Here is a 24,623-nt window from a genome sequence, read left to right as displayed (position 1 = left end):
TTGGTTTCTCGGATGTTGCTTGTGTCGCAAGGGTTCTGGTGCGGATGCGGGTGCTGGTGCTCTGGTGCTGGACGACGCCGGCGGGCTTGCGAGCGATTGGACTCGTTGAGAGCGCGAGCCACGGCCCGTTCTTCCCGAACTCTCGAGAACGATTTGAATTTGAATGATTGTGAGTTGTGAATGGTGCCTTCGCAGCACAAACACGAACAATCGGCCTTCACCGTCGTACAGTGCTCTGAGCAGAAAATGCAAGAGTGAGGGCTGGAATGACGAGCGCAGTTTCCGGTATGCGGTGAAGTTCTGCCATACTCCACCCTCTCAGGCGAGAGCACTGACGGACGGGGCTGCTGATGCACAATGCCAAACCAACCAGCGCCGTCACAGCACTCGTTGTGGAGAGGCCGAGACGTCTTCGGCTTTTCCCTGCTCTACTTCTCGTCCAACCAACACATCACAACATCCTGATTCGAAGCTGTCTTTGTGATAGCTTCCCGGAAAGATTAATGGGAATGGCTAGACGCGGCGTCTAGTAGTTCAGCCTCTCGTCACGCCAGATCTGCCAAAACATGAAGGTATTCTCCAGACTTCGACCATTAGGCCGACGTGGGTCCTGCCAAACGTGGCATGGCATGCCAGGAATGACAGAAATGGCAATTTGTGCAGGGCATGGTGGCCACAGTTATACTACAGATTTGTTACAAATTGATCGTTACCTCTCACCATTTCTGTACTCCCAGGAGACCTTTCCATGACTTGATCGCGAATGGATCACATTGCCTCGAACAATAACATTGTTCGTTGGTCCTGGGCTCAGCGTGGGTCCAGAATTGTGCCGTCTATCACCCATGCACTAGCTGTGCCTCTATCACATAGCGGAGCTGCTATTCACAGAAGAGAGAGGACACTCCTCATGCGCCTTGAGCTGAAAGCAGCGAGAAGTTGCTCAAGCCTGGCTCCCAGGACTCCAACGCAACGGACACGTCGCGTCGGTGGTATGGAAGGCATTTCGTATACTTCGCCACAAATCTGGGGAGGCCACAGGATGATGTGCGAGGGATTCATGGCGCTCATAAGACGCTGTTTCCCATAAACCTTCCACCGCCGACCTTCCAGCGAAATCGAAGAGCGAAAAGATCTTGGTTGAGCATCATCAAGCCCTTTCGCGCGCCTCCAATGCTTTCTTCTTTTTCTCAAGCTCTGCAAGCTCCTGACTGACCGACTTCTTCTTGCCAAGCTCTGCCAGCTCTGCCATCTTCTCAACGATGGAGGTCTTCAGATCTCCTACACCATCTTTACGGCTCAACACATCAGCCATCCAAGTTTCAATCTCTTTATCTGCTTCTGAGTCGCCTGCGTACACATCGTACCCGACACCCTCTCTGACCCAATTTCTCATGTCTTCCACATCCGCAATGTCGTTGTACTTCATGAACGCTCCAGTTCCCAGCATGAAGACTGATGCGACGTTCAAGGTAGCAAGAAACAGCGCCTCCGCTGCATCGAGACCGCCTTCAGCCTTGGGCTGCGTATTTGACGGTGCAAACGTTGGGACATCCATCTTCTGTCCCTGGCCTGGCACTGCCTTGACAAATTTGGGATATGCCGCAAGATGCTTCTTCGCCAGCGCTCTCCTCGTGACGAATGCTGATAGACATGTGAACGCGACTCCACCTAATAATAATCCATTTTGTCTTCGTGCTCGGGTTGCGGCGTCGACTCGCTTTACGGGAGTGTTTCGTTGCGACGGGTCTGGCGATGCATGGACTGGTTGTTCTATCGGCGCATGCTTGCTAGATGGTTGATGATATTGACGAATGTCACCTGGCGCCAGGTACTTGTCCCACCAAGACGACATTCGCGCTGTCAGCTATACATGTCGAACGCAAATGTAGAAGCTCACAGGAATTGCCCAAAGAAGATCGTCGGACCGAAAATCGGGATTCGCGATCAACCCTGCATATTGACTTGACTAAGAATCTCTCACAAAGGCGGCATAGCCACCCACCTTCAATTCACGCCACACCCCTCGACACCTCGTTGTCACACACCTCTCTACTGGAGCGACACCGCCATGGCTTCCATACGCGCTCCAGCTCGCCGTCTGCTACAACAATCGCTGCTCGTACCACAGAAACGAGCCTTTGCCACAACAGTATCTGAACCACCGCCGCCTCAAACCACGGATACTACCCCTCGGACAGCAACATCATTCACCGATCGCCTCAATGCCGGTCCCTCATTTGGCGACTTTGTGGGCGGCAAGCCAGAAGAGCCTATGGCCAAGGAGGATCTGTATGAACTCCGCACAGTAGAGGTTGGCCCTGCAGGCCGGAAACGAACACACACCAGGCTTCCAGAATGGTTGAAGACCCCGATTCCGGCCAATGATAACTACAAGCGGATAAAGAACGATCTGCGAGGACTGAACTTGCACACGGTATGCGAAGAGGCACGATGTCCGAACATTAGCGATTGCTGGGGTGGAAGCAACAAATCTGCTGCGACTGCCACAATCATGCTTATGGGCGATACATGCACGCGAGGCTGTAGATTCTGTTCAGTGAAGACAAGCAATAAACCGCCGCCACTCGACCCTCACGAGCCGGAGAATACTGCGGAGGCATTGAAGAGGTGGGGTCTGGGATATGTAGTCCTTACATCCGTAGATCGAGACGATCTTGCTGATGGGGGCGCGCGACACTTTGCAGAAACCATCATTAAGATTAAGCAAAAGGCGTCGCATATCCTTGTGGAGGCATTGACGGGGGATTACGCGGGAGATCTGGACATGGTCAAGCTCGTTGCGCAAAGCGGGCTTGACGTTTACGCGCACAACGTTGAGACAACAGAAGAGCTGACACCAATGGTTCGAGATCGAAGGGCGAAATTCAGACAATCGCTGGCAGTGCTCAAGGCTGCGAAAGAAGCCAAGCCGAATCTGATCACAAAGACTTCGATCATGCTTGGTCTCGGCGAGACGGAAGACCAGCTTTGGCGGACGCTTAAAGCACTCAGAGAAGCAGAAGTGGATGTGGTGACCTTTGGACAATACATGCGACCCACGAAGCGCCATATGAAGGTGCATGAGTACGTGACGCCGGACACGTTCGAACTATGGCGGCAGAGAGCATTGGATCTAGGCTTCTTGTACGTTGCTTCTGGGCCTCTGGTGCGAAGCAGTTACAAGGCAGGAGAGGCATTCATCGAGAACGTGCTGAAGAAGAGAGCAAAGAGAAATACGCTGCTGAGCGCAGATGTAGAGAAGTTCGGGGACATGAAGATTGCGTAGATACAGTCTAGGCAATCGGTACGGCGTACACGGGATAGGGCTGCGAAAGGTAGCGCTTCAATCATGCATAGCGAGGCGCATTGAGATGTGCAGCACAAGCACAAGATATGTATAGATGTACAAAGGCAATCAACGTGCAGTTTCTCATACCCCCTTGCGCCCTGGCGAGGATCGAAGCTGGTTCGGTAGCAAGCCCTGCCAGGTGTCTGAAGGCAATCACCATGAACGAAGCGGCGATGCAGATATGTCGAGAAATTTACGATGAGATAGCTAAGGCGTCGGGTATGTAGACACAAAGAGCCCTAGCCAACGATCGAAGGAGAGGCTAGGCTAGATATAGGTATGAATATCTCCTGGTCTCACCTCCACCTCTCAAGCATCACAGAACATCGAAGCATTGTTAAAGGGACACTCCAGTGTTGGTCAGCGGTTGAAGTTCTCTCCGAGGTCAAGTGCAAGATGACTATATACTGGTATGCTGAGAAGTGGAAAGCTTCCTTAACTACCAATATCATAGACAAAGAGGCGGGCTGCGCGGAGGCTTTGGGCACTACTGTATGGTCAGCATCCACATGAAAAACCAAATGTCCATGTAAGTGTCAACCGACGCCTCTCACGTCAATCCTAGCCCTCTCTGTCTCCGTCTCCCAACATGATCGACACCCGAATTCATGAAACTTGAAAAAGCTCCCTCTAAGGTGCAAAGTTATCACATTCTCTCAGACATCGATCGAAAAGGGGGTATATCTACAACACAAATACAAACAAACAAAAAAAAAGGTACAAAACAAAACAACCGCACTCATCATGCAACGCTCACAGAGCAAGAAACAGAAAAACAGAGCTCCATCCAGTTTTTTCAGTAGTCGCATCCTTCCAGCCAAAGTGCAATGCGCATTCCAGCACCGTCCTCTCCTTGCTTGGCTTTCGTCTCGATCCTCATTAATCTCGAGATAAGCCTGCTTTCTTGCTTCCTGGTTTTTCTAGTGATGCTCTCTCTCTCTCTCTTTAGCTCAGCTTGACATGCATCTAGTTCGTGGAGTGACTCCACGGCGCTGCGCTGGTGTTGCGTGAGCCGATGCTGAGCTAATCGATGCTCGACGAAAGGTGTCCAAAACCTCCTAGGATGGGAAGCGTTTTGAAGTGTTACTGGTCATTGTGGCATTTCTCACACTTCCGCCTTCGCTGGCGCCCGACGCCACTCTGCGACCGCCGTTGGTGGCTGCAGGAGTTGGAGTCGACATGCCGACGCCGGCCGCAGAGCTGCTGAGATTACTGACACTTCTCGGCACTGCCATATTCGCAGTCTGGGGATGCGAGTAGTTTTGCGACGTCTGTGATGCAATTCTGCCCTCCTTAGGGACAGCCGCGACAGGCGTCACACCACCCTTCACTCGCTGTCTCGATCCTGGAAAGTTCTTGAGACGGCTAGTGCGCCAATTCTCATACCAGCGAGAACGACTGAGCTCCCTCAGATCAGTACGCCACTCGCTGAATATGGAATCTTTAAGCCGGCCAAAGTCGCAATGATTAGCATCGTACGGGTCTGCGAAGCCCCAAGGGAATCGACGACCCACGCGGTCTTGTGCTCGAGCTTTCGACAAATATGGTGGAAGATCGTATGGATCAGGCGAAATGATCGACATTGGGATGTAGGGCGTTTCATCATCGTCGAGAACGCCAGCGATCGCCGAAAGGGACGATTGGCGCTTGTGGCTCTTGCGACTTTTCGGGAGTGGTAAGGAAGAGTCGGAGTCTTCGGCAGAGTCAACATCAATGTCCTCTTCGTCTTCCTCCTCAAGATCTTCTTCCAGCTCGAGTGCTTCTAGCGGATCCAGTCTGGCACCTTTCAGGGACTCCCAAACGCGACGCTTGAGGAATGACATATGGCCCACGGTGAGAGTGTCGGCTTTCGAGATGATGGGAATGACGGTGGTTTTGCCCCAGAGGGCCCGCATGACCTGGAGATCGAGATCGTCATCAAGGGAGCCAGTCTGCAGTCCCTTCCTCTGCTGTGCTGTCGACTCGGCGATGGTAGAGTCGAGGCGGACAGGATCCAGAATGAGGAAGACGCAATGGATATGAGTATCCTTCGCTCCAGGTGTGCGCATCACCTTCTGCTCTTCAGCGAAAGTCTCCTCGAACTTGGACTCCACAAACGCGGTCATCTCCCGAAGCTGCAGATCGACGACATTCTTCTCGAGACCAGCAGAATCCCACAGAGTGACCCCAATGCGCTCAGACTCGATCTCGGTCTCAAGATAGGTGGAAGCGAAAGGCGAGTGATTGCCGGCCGCCTCGGAAGATGGTGAGTGAGTTGACGGCTGCTTGTGTGCGGGAAGTGCCAGCGAATGCTTCAGAAACGAGATGAAGGAGGTCTTGCCGCTGTTCTTGGCGCCGATGACCAGAATGCTATCGACACATCAGTGTGTGAAAAGAAGGCGGCATGAATCGATGATACTCACTTGAACGGAGTGGGGTCCTTGCGCCTCCGCACTCTACGAGGACTATTGACGGTGTTAACGTTCGTTGTGCTAGTGGAAGCATACGAGAAGCGACCGCGGTTGGTCATGCTGCTGTCGGCGCGGGCAGTGATGTGGGGATCATGTAAAGCTACGTACTCTCCGCTACCGCCGCCACCATTGAGCCTCGACTTGTGCTCGGGCGGAGACGAAGAGGCTGGAGGGCCATATCGAGAAGTGTAGGCTGGCGAGGAGCTGTTGGCGAAGTTGGACGAGGGCGCCATGTGGCCTGGTCTGGAAAAGTTGGTGCCGAACGAGCGAGGTTGCGATGGCGGAGAGCCAGAGGTTGCGGCGGTTGTGTAGGCGTGGTTGAAGATGGCGACGCTGTCGGGCCTCGACTCGTCCACGCCAAAGGATGCGATGTGGTTGAGTGAGGTCAATGGGTTGATTTGCGGCGGTTCTTTGGGAACAGCAGCGGCAGCGGCAGCGGCAGCCTTGGCCCTTTCGGCCTCCTCCTTTTTGATGCGGGAGCTCTTGCGCAACATCGCTCTCTCTTTCCTGTCTTCGCTCTGTCTCTCGGTCGCCTGTGCAATCAAGGATGGGTAGTTGCGCTGTTGCGGGGATGACGGCAAGGGCAAGGGCGTGGCATCCGTATAGTATGCGGCCGGTGCAGGTGAGGTGATGGTGGCTTTCAAGCTGTTGTGCTGCTCGTCGGTTCGAGTCCTCCGCAGAAAGCTGAAGCTCCCGCGCCGCGCTCTCTGCGACGATGGGGGTCTGCCGTCTTCACTTTGTCTCGTGGCGATGCCGCCGTTGACCTCCTCTCGCGTGGCAGGACCAGCTCGCGAAGCGGGATGCGTTTCAGAGCAGGCGCGTGAACGTCCCGCGCCCTTCAGGCTCTCGAGGCTGACAGCTCCCAAGGCGCGCCCGAAGAAGCCGCCAGTGGTGTTGGCGTTGGGGTAGGGAACGGCAGCTCGCGGCGGTGATGTCTGAGGGGGTGGAGGTGGTACGCGATGTGGTTTTGCCCAGTCAACGCCGTCCTGCAGGTAGTCTGCCGATGTCAACCCTGCCGCCATAGTTCTAACGTTTCAAGGGTTAGGCGTGCAGCCAGCAGTTCTCATTGCACAACCTGCCCGTAAGCGCCCCGGCCACAATCAATCGTCCAGTCCTTTTCACTGGCAAGGGACGGCGAGCACTGAGCAGGCAAAAGGGGTGCGCGCAGGGCGATCCGCGCGGTCAGATGGGTAAGGGACTGTTCTGTTATACTACGCTTGCGGCGTCATACGAGGAAACAGCAATACAAGAACAGCCCGGGTGTTTGGTCGCAGCGTGGCGTGGCGTAGCATCGCATTCGCGGCAGATTCAAGGGAAGAATAATAAAATGCGCGCCCTTACATGGAACTTCGCCATCTTACTTTCTGTGCGCTCGATCTTGCTGCGCCGGGAGGCTTCGAGCGAATGAGGTGTCTGAGATCGCTCTGATGAGGAGACGTCCGGGATGGCTGATGATGAACTGCCTCACCAGGAATACCATACCACTACGCTAGTCAGGGTCACGGCGCCGCGGCGGGCGGAGATTGAAGTCTAATACTGTAACAAGTGCATGTGCATCCTTCTGCACCTCCCGTCGTCTCACGTGCGTGCGCCCACAGAAGATCATGCTTCGGCTGCCGGCATTCGGCATCTTGAAAGTCAACCGGACTTCACACTGTTCACACATGCTTGAAAGCGGATGCTGCGCTGTACGACGCCAATGCTATGCTGACGACGATGCGCTGCACCATGACGACCCAAATGTCTCGGTCGTCAGTGATTCTAACTTCTCGCTCAACCAGCTCCCGTTGTTTGACCTAGGACTACGCGAGAATGGAGGTCAGTGAATGCGTGAGCTCCAGTCTTGATAATGCTCCTGGTTCGAAGATGCTACATGATCTTTGCAGGTGGTGAGTAAAGTACATTTTCGACTGCATTTCTCCAATTGCTGCGATGATTTCCCTCATGCCAACTGCTCCTTTGCCGGCGACCGATCTCCAGCTGGATCACGAACTTGGAGAGCTGTTCGACTGCGCAAAGTGCTGCAGCCCGGCATTCTCGCCCATGACCGCATGCATACAGCCATTGGGTGTCGCCGCGCGATCATGGTCTTTCACCCAGCCGATGGCATTTTCGTCTAGCTTCAATCGTCGCAGACTGTCGCAGAGCTTCTCACTGCTGTCGACTTGCTCATGACGAGGTTTGATGCGCTTCCTCTTCCTCCTGACTTTCGCCGGTCTGCTTGAAGATGCCTCCTACTCGTTCCTCATCCTCTTAGCAGGTCCACCCTGAGCACCTTGGCCATATCCTCCTCCACCATATCCTTGCTGTTGCTGCATGCCACCGCCCTGCTGAAATCCTCCACCCCCAAAATTCCCTCTCCCACCTTGAAATCCGCCTCTGCCCTGAAAGCCACCACCGCCCATCATATTGCCTCTGAAACCGCCTCCCATCATATTCCCCATCATGTTTCCCATACCACCCATCATGCCACCCATATTACCCATCATGCCACCCATACCAGCAAACCCACCTCTTCCCATGCCGCCCATCATAGGATTCCCCATTCCACCACCCATGCCGTTGTTCATGTTCCACGCCCCCTGGTTCTGGTTCTGATAGCCGCCACCTCGGCCGCCTTGGAAGCCACCACCTCTCCCCTGGAATCCTCCGCGCCCTTGAAAGCCGCCACCGCGGTTGAAGCCTCCTCGCTGTGGTGGTGCATTGTATGCTCCCTGGGCATCTTTCTTTGAAACAGCTCCACTGTCTCTGCCCTTAAACGGATTGCCCACGGCACAGAACCAGACTTGAAATACATTCCTCCTTCGACCTTCGGTCTCGCCCTCTTTGGGAGGCTCGCGTTCTTCGACAATCTTCTTGGTGGTGGATGCGGCTGCTGGTGTGGAGAATTCGAGGTATGCTTCGCCCCGAGACTTTCCGTTGATTTTGTGTTCCCCGAAGGCCAGGTCTTTGAGTTGATCTTCTACGCCAGCGCGGGATGCAAAGTGACGCAGGTCTTCTTCGTTGGTCCACCAGTGAAGTTCGTGAAGTTTGAGGGCTGCCGTCGCGTTGTGCTCGACTGGGCCGTGACTGGAGTTTGGAGCTTGGGATGAGGTTCGCGAGTGGGAGGCTGGACCGGCGGGCGCACTTTGAGGGGGCTGCTGATGTTTATGTGAGTTGTGATCGTCATTCTCGTATTCATCTGCTTTGCGCTTCGTGCCTGTTTGAGGCTGTTGGTCTTGAGGTGTAGCTGTGTGAGACGTGTTTTGGTATTGCTGGTCATCGCCTGCGCCATCGTAGGAGTGCTGTGCGTTGTCGTAGTCATCGTCGCCAAAGTCTATGCGGTCTTCTGGATGATCCTCTTGCGTGTTCTGGTTGCGGTTCTCCTGAGCTTGCGCTTCGTCGCCATAGATGTCGATATCGAATTCGGTATCGTCTTCACCCGACATGGTGACTACAGTGTCGTGAATTGCTGCTGAAAATGTCTCTGAAGCTCAATGGCTGTGGCAGAATGGGTCTCTAGAACTTGTGGTCAAGTGTAGGGGTTGGGTAAGTAGGCTGCTTTCTTGCGTTATGTACAAGATGTCCGCTGGGGTCAGGTCTGAGTATGGTACAGTCAGAATCAGCATGTTCGTCAACAGAGATGGCGTCTGTGGTCCAACGGCCCAAATTTGCATCGCTCGCCCTCCCAGATATGACAGACATACGTACACTTTGCTTCCCAAGTACAGCAGGCAGACAGCCAAGATACAGCAGGGGTGTAGAATAAGTACAGTCTTCCCTTCTCCTTGCCAGTATAGCGCGAGCACAATGTCAATGCAGCATTCGCATGCAGTTACAAATGGTTGATGATACGCCTCAGCAATGCAATGTCTCGTTGTCGCTGTCCGTCTCTCCCGTGCCAGCAGCTCCTTGTCGAGTGTGGTGGAGGTAAGCAGCAGCTCGATGTGCGAAGTGCGCGCAGGTCGACGTTCAGATCTGTGTTTGTCAGTGCATGCGACGCGGGTGGCAGTGGCCGTTTGTCCCCAACTCACCACGTGTTGGTGTTGTTGATGAATGGGAGTCAAGACGCGAACAAGCGCGCGTGAGCGTGAGTGTGAGCGTGTCCCCGCGGTCTAAGGAGAAGGGACTCGGACAGCTGAGGAGGAAGCTCCAGCTCCTCCAGTGCCTAGTGCCCAGTGCCCCAGTATTCTAATTCGCTCAAGCCACATCCGCTGCGCACAGCCAGCCAGAAAGTCAACGCAACGCAACGCATCCCCGAAGCCCATGTCCCCGCGATGATGCTGTCTCTGTCCCTGCGAGGGTTATTTAGCCCGGCTTCGTTGGCAGGCATGAAAATAGCGCTTTGCCTGCCCTGCCAGAGACCGCAGCAATAACACAAATGAGAACACCAGAATGGGCGCTCAAGATGTGTCACCCGTCGGTCCCAGCAGTTCCACTTCCACTGCCGCAAAGCCACTCGAGACTGCAGACGAAGACGAAGCGACCGAGATGCCGTTGTTCGAGAGGGAGTCGGCCACTGCCTTTGCGCGCGAGCTGAGCAGACAGGACGAGCCAAATGCATATGTGAGCTTGACGTATGATGCGCTCGACGCAACGGCGCAGATGGCTAGAGTCAAGAGTGCCAAGGCAGGAGCGGTCGTCTTGTTTGCAGGTACGTCGATCCTCTTTGGTTGTGCAAGGAGAGGCGGAAATACATATCTAGAGGTGCCTCACGCGACATCATGGATAGACCAAGGTAGGCTGAGCTGAACAATCACTTTCGCCAACAGGTACTACCCGCGACTCGTTCGACGCAAAGCCCGTAACCCATCTTTCCTACTGTGCCTACACTCCTCTTGCCCTCAAGACCTTATCTCACATAGCTCGCACTCTACTCCAAAAGCACTCCCTGACCTCTATCGCTATCACCCACCGCCTTGGACCTGTGCAAATTGGAGAAGAAAGCATTCTGATCGCAGTTTCGTCACCCCACCGTCAGGCAGCGTGGAAAGCTGGAGAAGAGTGCCTGGAAGAAGTGAAGAAGAAGGTCGAAATTTGGAAGGAGGAGTGGTTCGAGGATGGCGGCATGTGGAGGAGTAATCGAGATGCGGAGGCAGGTGTGCCGGTTAAGCCTGTACAGAGAGAGACGATGGGGAGTGGGAGTTCATCTTCGAGAAAAGGGAGGGAGGTAGATGGTCCGAGTAGCGGGAGGAGACCAAGTCAAGCTGAGGGAAGCGGCAGGAGGCCGAGTGAGGGGAAAAGAAGAACTAGCGAGGTGAAAAGGTAAGTATACTGCTTAGACCAACGACGCTCTGGCTGACCTGTTCATCTGCAGTCGAAAAAAGTCCTCAATTTCGAGCGCTGCGCCACTGAAGCGAGCACCAACAGGAGAGTTTACGGAAGGAGGATTTGAAGTATAGGGTTACGCGATACCTGGCCGTTCTTTGATCGTGCCAGGGCATGGGATTTGGTGAGAGGTGATGATTGTTGCTGCTATCCACAAGCCAGGTGCAGGGCGGCGTTATTCTGCATTGCATCCGTTGCTGCGTGACAACTCGGTCCAATCTAAGTTTCATGATGAGCTTTCCATGGCTGGGCAGAAGGCTGAGGCGACTAAGCTCAGCCTGACCCAAGAGCCAATTTTCAACTTTTGAACTCCTGCCACGTCTCTTGGCCTGCCCTGCCTTTTCGCTCGCAACCTTTTCGCTCGCAACTGACATACCGCTCGTGGTAACGCTCTGACAATGATGGCTCCTTCTATCGATCAAAGCAAGGCTCAGCCTACAGTATCAGTCATCGACACAGACAGCGCCACCACGATTGAGACATCAGTCGCCGACCTCAGCCTCTTCGAACAATTACCAAAATCAACCCAGGATCAACTTGAAGATGCTGCTCTGGAGCTCTCTGACAAGATGAACTGCAAGATCTTCAGACAAGAAGTTAGCCCTACAGATCTCATTCCAACCAGCATGGCTCTGGCTCGAATGTCAAGCCTGTTGTGTATGATCGCGCAAGAGCCCACCGCTGCAGATATCACCGACGAATTTCGAGAGGAACACCTCAGAGAAGCCAAGCGGAAGTCCGACGAGAGCCAGGTCCTCGGTGAGCAAGGCAAGCGACCGAAGGGAATCACTCTAGCATCGAAAATGTTGTCGAAGAATGAAAAGGCTGGTCCGTACAAGGTGGAGTGCCGTTGTGCTATGGCGCAGTGGTTCCGAGTTCTTGATCAGGACATTTATGCTCTCTTCCCAGCGGCTAGGGAGAAGGAAGTCTTATCGCCTGAAATGCAGGCGGCGATTGTGGCGCGAGTGACGACTGAGGTGGAGAAAGCGAACTCGGTGCTAGAGCTGTGGATGGCGGCTCCAAAAGAGAGGGAGAAGCGGAAAAATAGCAGTCCCTTCTCGTCCTCGTGGAAGTCCAGTCTTCCTGTGAGAAGTAGTAAGGCTTTTATCAAGGAGGTCTTGGAGAAGACGGCCAAGCGATGGAGAGTGCCCGGAAAGGCAAGCTTGGACTAGATCGGATGCCCAACCTGCTCAAGTTGATTGGAAGAGCTCCGAGGAGAGAATGTGCAGATGCTTGGTCGGGCGCTTTCATAGAGATTCCGGATGCGGATAAGGCAGTTTTACAACCTTGACAGAGAGATCGATCATCTTTCCACTCGTTTCCGCTTCAAAGCGAAGTTGTATCCAACAATGACTGTGCCGAGCACCACAGGAATGCCCACGATGTACTTGACCACAGTGCGGGCTTGGGTGCGGTGTTCCTCGGACATGGCTCTGCCATTTCGAATAGCTTCCATGCCAGGACGTGTGGCGCTGAGCTCAGATATGAGATGTCCTAATGATGGGCCAGATAGCGAGACTTTATGCTGTGCTCCACCCATAGTTGTCTCGTCAATAATCTTCTTACGCCTAGGCGGCTTCGTGGTTGTCGATGCAGTTCGGGCAACTAATGCTGTGGCACCACGAGCTGTCGATCTTCGCAAAGCATACGGAAGCATTGTCACTGACAGAACAAGAGAGAGAGAGGAGATAGTGTGTGAAAGTCACGTCCAAGGTTGGAACGGTGATGTAAGCAGGTCGGGTCTGTGCTGAAAACCTTCTCCTTCCACGCTTCATGTCACCACACCAACTTCATCAGCATCAGCATCAGCAATCATACATCGATACAAGCCTGAATGAGCATCTACTTATCTAGTCTGATGCCAAGTATGCCGTGGTCATCTCTGCTCGGAACGGCCAGCCCAAAGCCACGAATGTATTGCGCAGCTGCGAGCACGATCGGCACGCCGCCCAAGAAGTATTGCGACTCAATATTCGCCGCCTTCATCATGGTGTGCAAGAACTCCAATGGTCACTGGATTTCATAGATAATGCGGTGCCTCATAATTGTACCTGCGCTCTTCGAGTCTCCTCTTCTCATGTTGAATTATGGATCGCTCAGGGCGCCTTGAAGCTCGAAAGGAAGCTTACCATGACATAGCGCAGCAGATTCAGGACGTACTCTCACAGAATATAGCATCTCCCTCAGACTCATTTAGACGTGTATCGTATTCGCAGCACTCTGGCGCTGCGCCAGCCCGCTCGAATCAAGATGACACTGGCATCGGCAGAGGCTCTCCCAGAAATTGGACTGGCTCTCCCAGCATTTTGTCACGCGGCACCGGTGAAGAGTCTGACGATGAGAATGCTTCCGACGAGAAACTTTATGCGCAGCAGGAGCTTCGTTGCGAAGTGCATGAGATGGAAGGATTGAGGTCGCATCTTATCGACTATCCGTGGAACGAGTTTGGCGTAGAGATCTTAAGGGACGTTGTTCACGATGCAGAGTTTCTAAAGCAACCTTCGCTTTTACCTACTCAGAGCGGCCCTGTCGAAGACCGTAGCCACCTGAGCGGCTTCCAAGTTTGGGATGTGGCCTCTGATGGCGCACCTCTTGCGGTAGATTACTCGGAACATGACACCTCTCGAGCCATGGCGATCTGGAACACTATCAAAGAGATCAATCCTCCTTCGCGGCAACGAAAAGCTGTAGGGAGAATTACGATCATGCGAGAGCTTACTCCGATACTCTTCGGTGCCCTACACTATGTTCTGAACAACACGTTCGACATGGACGAGATCTTTCAACTACTTGTGACAGCCGATTCGACCTCATCGCATGTTCACCGCGCATTCGAGCTCGATTCTCGCCGACAATGCAGCAAAATATTTGCATTTGAATATTTCACCATCATCGGCGAAGATTGTGTCCCCTTGCATTGGCAGTTGTCGGACAAAGAGATTGACAAGAATCCTCGACATATTCGGATCACAAGATGCAATGCTGTCATAGCTCTTGCAATGACCAGCGATCCAGTACGCAAGGTCCGAAATCCGTCGCGCCGAGCCAAGAATCAGAACGATTACGGAAACATTTATGATCCATTCTCATCGTGGCATCTGCTCAATTTGCAGTGCTTTCCCGATCTCAAGTCATCGACAGATGTGCATGACACCACCAAACACTATGTCAATGGCCCAGAGGCCTTCCTGATCACCCTGCTCGGCGAATTTCGTGATGCTCAGTGCAGATTCGAGGACATTAATCGAGCCATCACGAAGCTCGTTACTCCACCTTCGTCATTCATGTTTGATGCAAAACTACGAGACGATTTACTGTTTGAAGATCAGCATTTTACATATGTGAGACGGTATTTTTGGGCGTAAGTCAGGCTGGGATTTCTCACATGTAATTCAATGCGCGATTGCTGACAGCTGACTTTGGTGGTGCACAGATATCAGACGCTGGGAATCATGAACGAAAGCATACGGGCGATCATCGACGCATTCGAGCACGATTTTCCCGAAGAGCTATTTGATGGCAAGGCAAAATTGCTTTGGCCTTTAGATGACGAAAACAGTGCTCGCAATGCATTCTACAAGAAGCGACTGGCTACGTTGAAACACAAATTCGACGCTCAGATGCGTAGCTTTCGAGCATTGATCCAGGGCAATGAAGAGCGTCGCACTGAGATTCGAGGTCTGCGAGAGGAGTTATACGTCGGCACCAGCATCCACGAGAGCCGCAAGTCCGTTGAGATGACCGAGACGACGGTGCAGCAAGGCCACAATGTCAAGCTTTTGACATTGGTGTCGATCTTCTTCTTGCCATCGCAGTTTGTTACGAGCGTCTTTGGCATGACCAACATGCCAACACAGGAGAGCTACTGGCTTTTTGGCGTGGTGATGGCTGCCATCTGTGTGCCTTTCTTTATCCTGATTGGCTCTCTCAACACAAATCGAGGCATGAACTTCTGGCTAAGCAAAGGCACGGCAATATCAATGAGCTTCTTGAAGCTTTTCAGCTTTCTCGGACGACTCTTTCGCAAGAAAGCAGACCTGGCAGGTGCAAAATGCGAAGGCGAACAGCAGGATGCTGAAGAAAGGCCGAAAGCGCCAGCGGCAAGCCGAACCCACAGAGGATCGATGATGCCAACGCCGAGGAGATCAAATCGACAGCTTTCGGACCGTGGCCATTCTGACGAAGGAGATGCCGGTGGCACGGCTCCACCAAAGACACCGTCTTCGCGACTGGCTCAGATGTTGAAGGGCGAGAGCTGGAAGAGGACAGATTCTAGCTATCAGGTCTGATGGTGCGCTCGTGGTTGGAATGATGGTCAATCTTGGGATCCATGTATCTCACGGCTTTGAGCACAGCGCCGTCATGTATACAGTGGCATGGCGTGATGAGTTGCCAAGCTATCCCCTTGGCACGTACGATCGTACTATCCTGACCATACAGTATGTTCCGGTGAAGAGGATTAGATGTCTCGGTATTCTGCTTTCACTGTATGCACCTGGGGAGAAATAGACGAGGCGCCCCGCCACAATTCTGATTGGACCCTCTTCGCCCAACACTGCACGTTGCCGTTTTCTTGCCGCTGCGGCTGAGCGCCTCGAAGTCGTCGTCGTCGTCGTCGTATACATGTGGCGCGCCTGATCGTGTCCTGCCTCTCTTGTGTTTTGTGTTGGTTGTCGCTGCCCCTCACAGCGAGCGAGCGCGGGGTAGACGGCAATGATGTCGTTTCTGAAGGCAGACCATCGTTCCGCCCGGGGAAGATCTTCATCGACGTCGGGGAGGGAAAGATCGAGGTCTCGCAGCAATAATAATGTACGCGCCCCAGAGGCCCCAGAGGCCCCAGAAGCACCGCGCACCTCCTACACCTATCCTTCCGCCCCTTCTTCCTCCGGTCCTCCGGGCTCATACAGCAATGGAATTACATCTCCAGCTTACCACGCGAGGACCGCATCTTCGACGCAGAATCCATACTTCCCAACTTCGAATGCACGCTCCCAATATGCCCCTCCAGCTTCCAGTGTTCCATATCCGGCAGACGATGAAGGCTTCACCATGGGCGCTTACGCGGACCTTCCACCCCATGAGCGTCCTGGCTACAATCCCAATGCAGCATATGTGCCTCCGACCCCACCAGCACCGCCACCGAGGGCGCATAGCGATGAGAATGAATTGGCGTATGGATCTGATTCGTCTGGAGACTCTGGACGCCGTGGACGCGGAGGTCGAGAACCCTCCCGTGGCTCTTCGTATCCCTCCAACGCTGCCTATCGGTACGCGCCTGGTGCTACAGAAGACCAGAGGAATTCACAACAGTACCAATATGCTCCAGCCCCGGATAAGGTGACCTACACTGCCCGGCCAACGCAGTCCCCCAACCAGCAATCTTCTGTGAACTACTCATCCACCCCTCATGGCCAGTATCAGCCTCAGGTCCAGTATTCCGCCACTCCAGCAGGCCAGTATCGTGGTGAGCTCCCAAGGACATATTCGCAGAGTAACTCCAAAAAGGACATGTATGGGCGAGATGCACATGATCCTTATTCAAAGCCGGACTCGTTGAGTGGTGCGCCCATGAACATGTTTGAACGTGACGCTCATGATCCATATAACGGAGGTGCACAAGTCGTAGACATCACTCCAGGCCGTGCCTCACGGGATAGGATCCCACTCGATCGCCACGACTCTGGTGGTAAAGTGCAAAGACTGTCTGCCATTGACACATCCACATCGACTACTCTCATGGCGCCTCGGTCTCCTGGCCTGGGACCACGAATGGATCGACTCTCAGTCAGTGGCAATCGACCAGATATTCACGCACTTGGTGGAAACATGCCACCTCCCAGTCCTATGCTTGAGGCCTACCATGGCACATACCAATCGATCTCCCCCATGCCACTTGCTATCAGACCTGACGATGACCTTGACTTTCAGGATCTTCCACCTTTGTCTCCTGCGGTATCGAGGACGTACGACAACAACGATAGACTAGCGCTAGACCTCGCGAAGAAGGATAAGAAGCGTGTCAAGCTCTACGACCCTGAAGAAGATGCAAAAGCCATTGCCGATGCCTTGAAGCATCACAAGCCCGACGGAGATGCCATTTGTGATGTTCTCCCCGGCCTGTCTCACGATCAGATCATGGAGGTCCGGAAAGAATACAAGAAGCAAGTCAAGGTCCAAGGGAAGGGCGTGAACCTGTCCAAACACATCAACATGAAGCTCTCCGGAAACTTTGGCAAGGCTGTCTATGTGACTGCGCTCGGTCGCTACGAGAGCGAAGGCTACTGGGCCAACTTCTTCTATCAGTCCCACGGAAGCCGACGAGAACTCCTGATTGAAGCACTCATGGGTAAAACGAATGCAGAAATCCGCATGATCAAAGACGAATTCAAAGACAAACGATACTCGGACGATCTGAAGAAGTGCATGGAGAAGGAATTGAAAATGGACAAATTTAGAACTGCGGTACTAATGGTGTTGGAAGAGCGACGGCAGGAGGAACAGGATATGTATCCTGCTGAGTACGTTCATCGCGATGTTGACACGCTGTATCGCTCTGTCAAGGCGGAGAAAGGCGGAGAGAGTGCCATGCTCGAAATCATCATTCGGAGGAGTGACACGCATCTGAAAGAAGTGCTTCGAGCTTACGAGCGAACTTTTAACGAGAATTTCGCGCGAGTTGCATTGAAACGAAGTAATAACCTAGTGGTAAGTTATCCGCTCACTACCGACTCATCTCCCTGGTCCATTACTGACAATTTCTTCCCTTTGCAGGGCGAAGTCATAGCACACATCCTAAACGGTGTGATTAACAAACCAGCACGAGACTCTTTACTTCTACAACACGCGATCAGAGACATCGCGGAGAAGAATCGTGACGATGAATTGAGATATGAGCTTTTGATTTCCCGGTTGGTCAGAGTGCATTGGGATAAGTCACACATGGCTAGGGTGAAGAGGGAGTATTATGAGAAGTATAGAATCACTTTGGAGGATGCCATCGAAGAGGCTACGAAGGGAGATTTTTGTGAGTTTATGTGTGAGCTTTGTGATACGAAGCAGAGGTGAGATCTATGAGAGAGATGGTGCAATGTGGATCGGATGGTGTAGGTACTGGAGCTAAATTTGTCGACGAGTTGTTAAGGTCGGATGAAATTTTGAAAAAAAAAAAATTAAAAAATTGGAAAGTGTCGAGGGGAAGATTATGGATATATATAATGCATCGCTCGCCAAAGCCACTAGATCGTACTAGGACCATTGGGCACGTTGAAAAAGTGAGGATTTTCCCAGTCCAAGTATCGACCTTCTGCTAACATTGCTCTTCTTCGTCTCGAGAATTTGTGGGGGGGGGGGGGGGGGCGGGGGTTCCAGCAGGTCATTGAAGCTCCTGCTGTGGCCACAAGCCTGGAGCTGCAAAGCTTCCGCTGGTTGGTTGCTTGATGAACCAACCATACTGGAACGTAAGTCAATGCTCTAAATTGTCGTCCACGGGCCTACAGCCGAATTCTTTCCAAATCCTGGTCTCTGCACCTGCTTGCGAAAGCATTCTTGATCTTCCGGCTTCCACACAACACATCCAATTCATCGAGGGAGTTGAAGACCTGCCGAGCTGGCGCAATCGCTCGATATGGCAGCCGTGCAGGTTTGCGCCTGCTTGATGGAAATTACGAACGAACGAACTCGACCAAGGCCTCCCAATCGTCTCCGGCTCTCAGCAGTCTGGGGACGAGGTGTGAGCCCATGTGATGTCTTGACGGTTTGCCATTTGCTGCGCGCCGCGGCAGAATGTTTGCCTCAGAGTGTGAATTTAATTACATCCGTTCTTCCATGCCAAATCCAGCAGATGCTCTGCACCCGATCTATTGTAGTTAGTGCTTGATCGTTTGCTTGGTCGATCGAATACTTCCGGAATTGTAGTAGGTAGAGCACGATTTGATGGAGGTGGATGAGATCTACCTTCAGGTCTTCCAATCGAGTCTCTTTTGGGGTAGGCCGTCGAATGAGATCCGACATTTTCGAACAAAGGCAGGGTCTCTCTCAGCGGCAATCTTGTTCACGTCAGCTACATCCCACGACGAGCGATGAGCAGATGAGGACAGACCATAGGCATACTACTAAAGGGGTGGGGCGATCGATCGAAACACGTTGCCATGCCTAGCGTGAACATCTTCTGCTCGCGAATGAAGTCACTGTGCTCGACAAGGGTGAAGATAGGCGCACCGCTGGGCGCACGAGGATAGCTGCGTAACTGCACGTCCCAACCAGCAGCTGCTCGCTTCAGTGATACCTCCCAAAATCCTGGCGAGGAACAAAGACTTTAGAGCCGAGTGGCCAGTGGCGTAGGTAACGGCATGAATGGCGAGATTTACAAATCTCAGGTGTAGCTTTTTCGAAGTCGCCGCTTTGTGCCTCGACATGTGGAATCTCTGTGATCGAATCGTGCCGTGAAGACGGATGTGTGTATGCGATACCAAGGTGCTCCCTGGGTAGCTTGTCCAGAGATGTGCTATTCAGTATAGCTTATGTGACCGGTAGGAGTATTCGATCTGAGAGAAGCTCAACACATATATCTGCAGGTAGACGAGGGCTTGCTCACCGCGAGCTCTGGTACAATCGATTTGTATCGATTATTCTCGTCTGGGAGGCCTTTAGGTCATGGCAAGGTTGGCCCAAGGCTGCTGACATGTCGGATTCAGGACTGATGCGATTCCCTTCCGACGGCAGCAGAGAAGATAGCGACCATACGCTGCGACTGTCGTTTCCATTCCAGATGCTGATAACCAGCTGCAACATTGAGGCACTTTCATAGCGAGGAAAAGGCAGCTGTCTGCCAGTATGCAAAATGTCGTCCAAAGCCTTCAATTATGGCTGCACTGTTTTGAAGCTCCTCGTTTATAGCCAGCTGAATGACTGGTAGATGTGTCAAGGCGGCTGCGGATTGAAGAAGCTATGAAGCGATATCGTTGAACTCTTCTGCGACTCTCACAGCCAAGATGAAGGCTCTAGAACAACAGCGGCGACACAGGGATGACTGATTGTGTGTTGCAAAGAAAGGCTGGAGACACGTTCGAAGATGAGCCGGGCATTTTACTGCCCAGCCCCCTACTGCAAGTTCAAGCTGTGTAACACAAAAGCTGCCGCTGGTAGACTCAGACCTATGCTAGGTCAGCAACATTGTCTGGCTTCGTGGATGCAAAGACGCGTACCTTTCAAAACACAATTTCCATCCGCAACTCGTCTCCAAGATCTCCTACATCAACGCCCTGCCACCATCAACCGGCAAATCCACTCCAGTAATGAAACTCGCCTCATCACTAGCCAAGAAACAAGCCGCATTCGCAACATCCTAAAAGCGAAAGTTACGGAGGTTAGCAAGTGTCGTTTGGTATGCACTATTCAATATACTTACCTCTGGCGTCGCAACCCTCCCCATCGGGATGCCCTTCACAACAACAGCTCTCCCTTCAGGCGAATCCACCCCACCAAGCACACTCGCCATCATCCCCGTATCAGCCGCAACAGGACAGATCGCATTACACCTGATCCCATCCTTCGCAAACTCTGCCGCAAGCCCTTTCGTTATAGCCGTCACGGCACCTTTGGACCCCGCATACCAGACTAGATTTGGACGTGGTCGGGGTGCGGATATGGAAGAGATGTTGACGAAACATCCCGATTTTTGAGATTGGAAGTATGGGCCGATGACTTTTGAGCTGAGGTATAAGGGTGAAACGTTGACTTCCATGATTCTGTCGTATTCACTTCTTGGAACGCTCGGACTCGGCTAGATGTTCACAACAACATCAGCACCCTGTCCTCTCTCCCACACATCCATTCTTGTTGTCCATTTCACTTGCCTGAGCATTATGAACAACCCCCGCATTGTTAACGACAATATCGAGTTTGCCAAAAGCTTCAATCGCACACTGAAAAGCTTCTTTCCAATGCGTTTCATTCGTGACGTTTCCTGTGAATAAATGAATTCGATCTAGAGGGAGAGAGGCTGCGACTTTTGTGCCCGCAGAAGGGTCGAGTTCGAAGATCACGACGCGACATCCTTCGTGGACGAATTTGCGGACTATGCCTTCTCCCAAACCCATGCCGCCGCCTGTGATTATGGCAACTTTGTTGGTGAGGCGGCCTGGATGGGTTGGTGGAGGTGCTTGTGCCATTTTGGGACGGTTCCGTGGTAGACAAGGATGTTCTTCGGGCTGGAACTATAAAGTGAGTGAGGTAGATGTGGGTATTCAGATGTGATGTGATGAGGTCGGAGAGCTACTTTCTACAAGCACGGGGATCACGCACTGCCCTAGAATAGCATGATCAGCTCTTTCGAATTTTCGTTTGCTTGCTGCACACTTACTACTCCTGCTGCTGCTCCTACCAAAAGCTCACCCCGCTTCGAGAGCTGCTGCATCCTGCAGAATCGGATGGCACATCTTCAAAAGCAAGCTCGGTTCGCTCTTTCCCAGAAATTTTGGAGCTAGACCCTAGCGCCGGGTGGGTGACAAGGATCAGCCTACCTGTTTCTCTAATCAAAGTTTGATGGGCGTCTTTGTTCGACCTGCTTTTTGCCCGAGTGGTCTCCCGAGTCCTTCTCCTCGGTGCCTCCTACCCCAAATGTATATATAATGCCTCTAATTCCGATAACTATACTATACACCGTCGCGCGGGATAGAAGCAGCAATCTCTTATTTGTTAGTATATAGCTAATATAATGCGAAATCTAGACTATCGCCGCCTACTTCGTAGCCTATAGAACTCGCTCGTAGTAGTAGACTACGGCCGGCTAGAAGTATCCGATAGCAGCTTATAGTTATAGCAGCTCTATACCTTAGATCTCCGTAGTTACACTATAGTAGTAGTATATATAATATTCTACGAGAGTATACCTAGTTAAGCTACTTCTATAAGAGCTAGCGCTAGAATTAGTAGTAAAATAGCGCTAGAATTAGCACTAGAATTAGCACTAGAATTGGGATTTAATAAGGTCCTTCCTAACTACCCTTCTATTTTTCTAGCGAAGTAGAAGGCTAAAAAAACAGGCACTTAGAGTAACTTAAGGAGCTTGCGACGAAGGTTATAGAAGGTGTCTGTTTTTAGCCTAATGCGAGCGCGAAATAATAATTAGAATCAGCAGGTACGAAGGCTTAAAGAGCCTATATATATATATAGAAGGTGCGCGTTACGAAGGTTAAATTATAAGAAAGGCGCTCTTATATAAACTAAATCTAGCGCTCTAATTAGTAGAAATTAAAAAACATAAATTACGTATACCTAACCTTAGGCTTGCTAGTCCTACTAATGCGATAACACTACTAAGAACAACGCGACTATGTAACTATATAAGAACCCCCGCCGACAATACGACTATACGACTACGAGACTATGCGACAATTCGCCGACCCTATATATTACATTCTACGCTATAATATCTACGCAAAGGTAGCGGGCGACTTCAAAGTAAGAGTAAGAGCAAAAGAATAGACAAACCTAAATGTATATAAAGGAAGAAGGACAATATATACCGTATCTAAGACTAGTATTAAACTAGTTAAAAGACGGTCTATTCCCCGCGCCGTATCTAAGGCTAGTATTGCACTAGTAAAAAAGACAGAAGGAACAAGGACAGTATATACCGTACACCGTACCTACGGCTCTAAAAAAAACAGATAGACTAGAGGCAAAAAAACTATAGACGGGCAATACCTAGAGTTACTCTTACGGATACGATATAGACCTCGAGCTTATTAACCCTTTAAGACACGTTACAAATCGAGTAAGTAAATATAACTACTAGACTTCGACCTTATACGCTTCCGAAGAAACGCCGCTATAGAAAACCTGTCCCGGAGAACTAATTTCTTTAGGGTTAGACAATAGGCAGTTACCTCTACTAGTTTATTAGGCTGCTAGCTGCCTTAGAAAAGACTATTAAATAGCCTAAATCCCTTAGGTTCCCTACGTAACTTAATAACTAGGCGCAAAGGATTACTATAACTCCTTACCTAGTTATAGCTAGGCGTCGCTTCGTTTTAGTCGATTATTATTAGTTAAACGTCGTGAATTGTAGTGCTATTATATACCCTTATTGCTACTGCCTAGGGTAATAGCTTAGTTAGAAAGGGAAGGTAGGCAGGTAGGTAGGTAAGGTTTAAACACTATACTACTTAAGGGTTCAATTCTATATCTAGAAGCTATATTATTACTATTAAGTTAGTATCGACATTGATATTGCTAGGTTCGTACTAAAATGTTACCTAAACTCGCCCCTCCGAAGCCGACTAAGTTAAGTCGATTAAGCGTATTTCTAGTAAAACTACGCTAGCAAAAGTAATTAATATAATAACGACGGATGCCTTAGGCAACCCCTAATCTATAAACGACTTGCGGTTAATATACCCCTTACTAAGCCGAATAAGGGCACTAAAGTAGAGAGCAAGTTAACACCGAGCCTTAGCGAGTGTTTAAACTTGTCCGGAACGCTAACGTTAGGAAGGAGGATACTAAAGTAGAGGGCAAGTTAATACCGAGCCTTAGCGAGTGTTTAAACTTGTCCGGAACGCTAACGTTAGGAAGGAGGGTACTAAAGTAGAGGGCAAGTGAATACCGAGCCTTAGCGAGTGTTTAAACTTGTCCGGAACGCTAACGTTAGGAAGGAGGGTACTAAAGTAGAGGGCAAGTTAATACCGAGCCTTAGCGAGTGTTCAAACTTGTCCGGAACGCTAACGTTAAGAAGGAGGGTACTAAAGTAGAGGGCAGGTTTAGTCGAGCCTTAGCGAGCGCTTAGCCTATCCGGAACGCAACGTTAGTAGAAGTAATATAGATACTAAAGCGGTAAGGCTTCGGGGGGTTTAGGAGGAGCTTACGAGGACTATCCCCCTAGCCTCTAAGCGGCGGCGCTTGCAAAGACACGATTAGGTATATAGTAAGCGGATACGTATAGTAGTTTACTAGAGTCCGTACATTTATATATAAGAAGCCGCTACTTATATAGCTACAGCTTCTAGAAGCAAACGGACGACTCCTTCTTTGCTTTCGCTACTCCGCCTTCCTTGCCGCTACTCTACCTTCCGTAACGCCCCTCCGCCTTCCTCGCCTTTCGTAACGCCGCCTCCCTTGCCTTTTATAACACCGCCTTCCTATACGGCTAAAACTCGACCCTACCCGACTATACTAGCGCGCCTTTCTTAGCTTTATCGTTATAGTTAAAGATATTACTTAAGGCGCCTTCGCCGGATAATCGCGCTTATACGCTTTATAGTTATTCTAACCGCAACCGTAAGCTATCTACTCGAGGCTAGGCTCGATAGACTATCTAAGATTAATATAATCTATATAGTTGTAATAGGTTTATCGGACAGAACCTCCGACGTAGTATAAATTCTATACTTAATAAGCCGGAGTCGCAGTTAATTAGCAAGTTAAATAACCTTAAGGGCTAGATTTAGACCGTTAACCTTAGCGACGAGCAGGCATATAACCGGCTTATCTCTTCTCTTACGGACACCTACGCT

The 24,623-nt window shown here is 51.4% G+C and overlaps 9 protein-coding genes across 9 annotated transcripts; 5 read left to right on the top strand and 4 right to left on the bottom strand.

Moving 5' to 3' along the window:
* Nucleotides 1-657: 657 nt before the first annotated feature.
* On the bottom strand, nucleotides 658-1,874 carry MYCFIDRAFT_210552 (uncharacterized protein). Its single transcript, XM_007925631.1, has one exon. It carries the CDS (start codon nucleotides 1,853-1,855, stop codon nucleotides 1,151-1,153), a length of 705 nt encoding a protein of 234 aa, XP_007923822.1. The 5' UTR covers nucleotides 1,856-1,874; the 3' UTR covers nucleotides 658-1,150.
* Nucleotides 1,875-2,116: 242 nt separating this feature from the next.
* Nucleotides 2,117-3,435, top strand: MYCFIDRAFT_162202 (uncharacterized protein). The gene has a single exon (XM_007925630.1). It carries the CDS (start codon nucleotides 2,276-2,278, stop codon nucleotides 3,287-3,289), a length of 1,014 nt encoding a protein of 337 aa, XP_007923821.1. The 5' UTR covers nucleotides 2,117-2,275; the 3' UTR covers nucleotides 3,290-3,435.
* A 547-nt stretch (nucleotides 3,436-3,982) lies between these two features.
* On the bottom strand, nucleotides 3,983-6,954 carry MYCFIDRAFT_86649 (uncharacterized protein). Its single transcript, XM_007925629.1, has 3 exons — nucleotides 5,911-6,954; nucleotides 5,755-5,796; nucleotides 3,983-5,701 (listed from the first exon to the last, which is right to left on the bottom strand). The coding sequence occupies exons 1-3, from the start codon at nucleotides 6,822-6,824 to the stop codon at nucleotides 4,411-4,413; spliced, it is 2,247 nt and encodes a 748-aa protein (XP_007923820.1). The 5' UTR covers nucleotides 6,825-6,954; the 3' UTR covers nucleotides 3,983-4,410.
* Nucleotides 6,955-8,036: 1,082 nt separating this feature from the next.
* On the bottom strand, nucleotides 8,037-9,230 carry MYCFIDRAFT_194612 (uncharacterized protein; the record flags this gene model as incomplete). The annotated part of the gene is made up of 1 exon (XM_007925628.1): nucleotides 8,037-9,230. One exon carries the CDS (start codon nucleotides 9,228-9,230, stop codon nucleotides 8,037-8,039), a length of 1,194 nt encoding a protein of 397 aa, XP_007923819.1.
* Nucleotides 9,231-10,272: 1,042 nt separating this feature from the next.
* Nucleotides 10,273-11,050, top strand: MYCFIDRAFT_130604 (uncharacterized protein; the record flags this gene model as incomplete). Its single annotated transcript, XM_007925627.1, has 2 exons — nucleotides 10,273-10,435; nucleotides 10,554-11,050. The coding sequence occupies 2 exons, from the start codon at nucleotides 10,273-10,275 to the stop codon at nucleotides 11,048-11,050; spliced, it is 660 nt and encodes a 219-aa protein (XP_007923818.1).
* Nucleotides 11,051-11,510: 460 nt separating this feature from the next.
* On the top strand, nucleotides 11,511-12,943 carry MYCFIDRAFT_172320 (uncharacterized protein; the record flags this gene model as incomplete). The annotated part of the gene is made up of 4 exons (XM_007925626.1): nucleotides 11,511-12,254; nucleotides 12,305-12,345; nucleotides 12,383-12,815; nucleotides 12,842-12,943. The coding sequence occupies 4 exons, from the start codon at nucleotides 11,511-11,513 to the stop codon at nucleotides 12,941-12,943; spliced, it is 1,320 nt and encodes a 439-aa protein (XP_007923817.1).
* Nucleotides 12,944-13,370: 427 nt separating this feature from the next.
* On the top strand, nucleotides 13,371-15,053 carry MYCFIDRAFT_97087 (uncharacterized protein; the record flags this gene model as incomplete). Its single annotated transcript, XM_007925625.1, has 2 exons — nucleotides 13,371-14,470; nucleotides 14,543-15,053. Coding segments are annotated over 2 exons (1,611 nt in total), but the record flags the coding sequence as incomplete, so codon positions are not given.
* A 1,105-nt stretch (nucleotides 15,054-16,158) lies between these two features.
* MYCFIDRAFT_116214 (uncharacterized protein) lies at nucleotides 16,159-18,162 on the top strand (the record flags this gene model as incomplete). The annotated part of the gene is made up of 3 exons (XM_007925624.1): nucleotides 16,159-16,315; nucleotides 16,736-17,814; nucleotides 17,881-18,162. Coding segments are annotated over 3 exons (1,518 nt in total), but the record flags the coding sequence as incomplete, so codon positions are not given.
* A 2,194-nt stretch (nucleotides 18,163-20,356) lies between these two features.
* On the bottom strand, nucleotides 20,357-21,278 carry MYCFIDRAFT_132691 (uncharacterized protein; the record flags this gene model as incomplete). The annotated part of the gene is made up of 3 exons (XM_007925623.1): nucleotides 20,357-20,452; nucleotides 20,516-20,890; nucleotides 20,934-21,278. 3 exons carry the CDS (start codon nucleotides 21,276-21,278, stop codon nucleotides 20,357-20,359), a joined length of 816 nt encoding a protein of 271 aa, XP_007923814.1.
* Between the last annotated feature and the right edge of the window lie 3,345 nt (nucleotides 21,279-24,623).

This window comes from Pseudocercospora fijiensis, assembly GCF_000340215.1.
Source record: "Pseudocercospora fijiensis CIRAD86 unplaced genomic scaffold MYCFIscaffold_2, whole genome shotgun sequence".
NCBI lineage: Eukaryota > Fungi > Ascomycota > Dothideomycetes > Mycosphaerellales > Mycosphaerellaceae > Pseudocercospora > Pseudocercospora fijiensis.
This window is presented reverse-complemented; position numbering and strand designations above follow the sequence as displayed.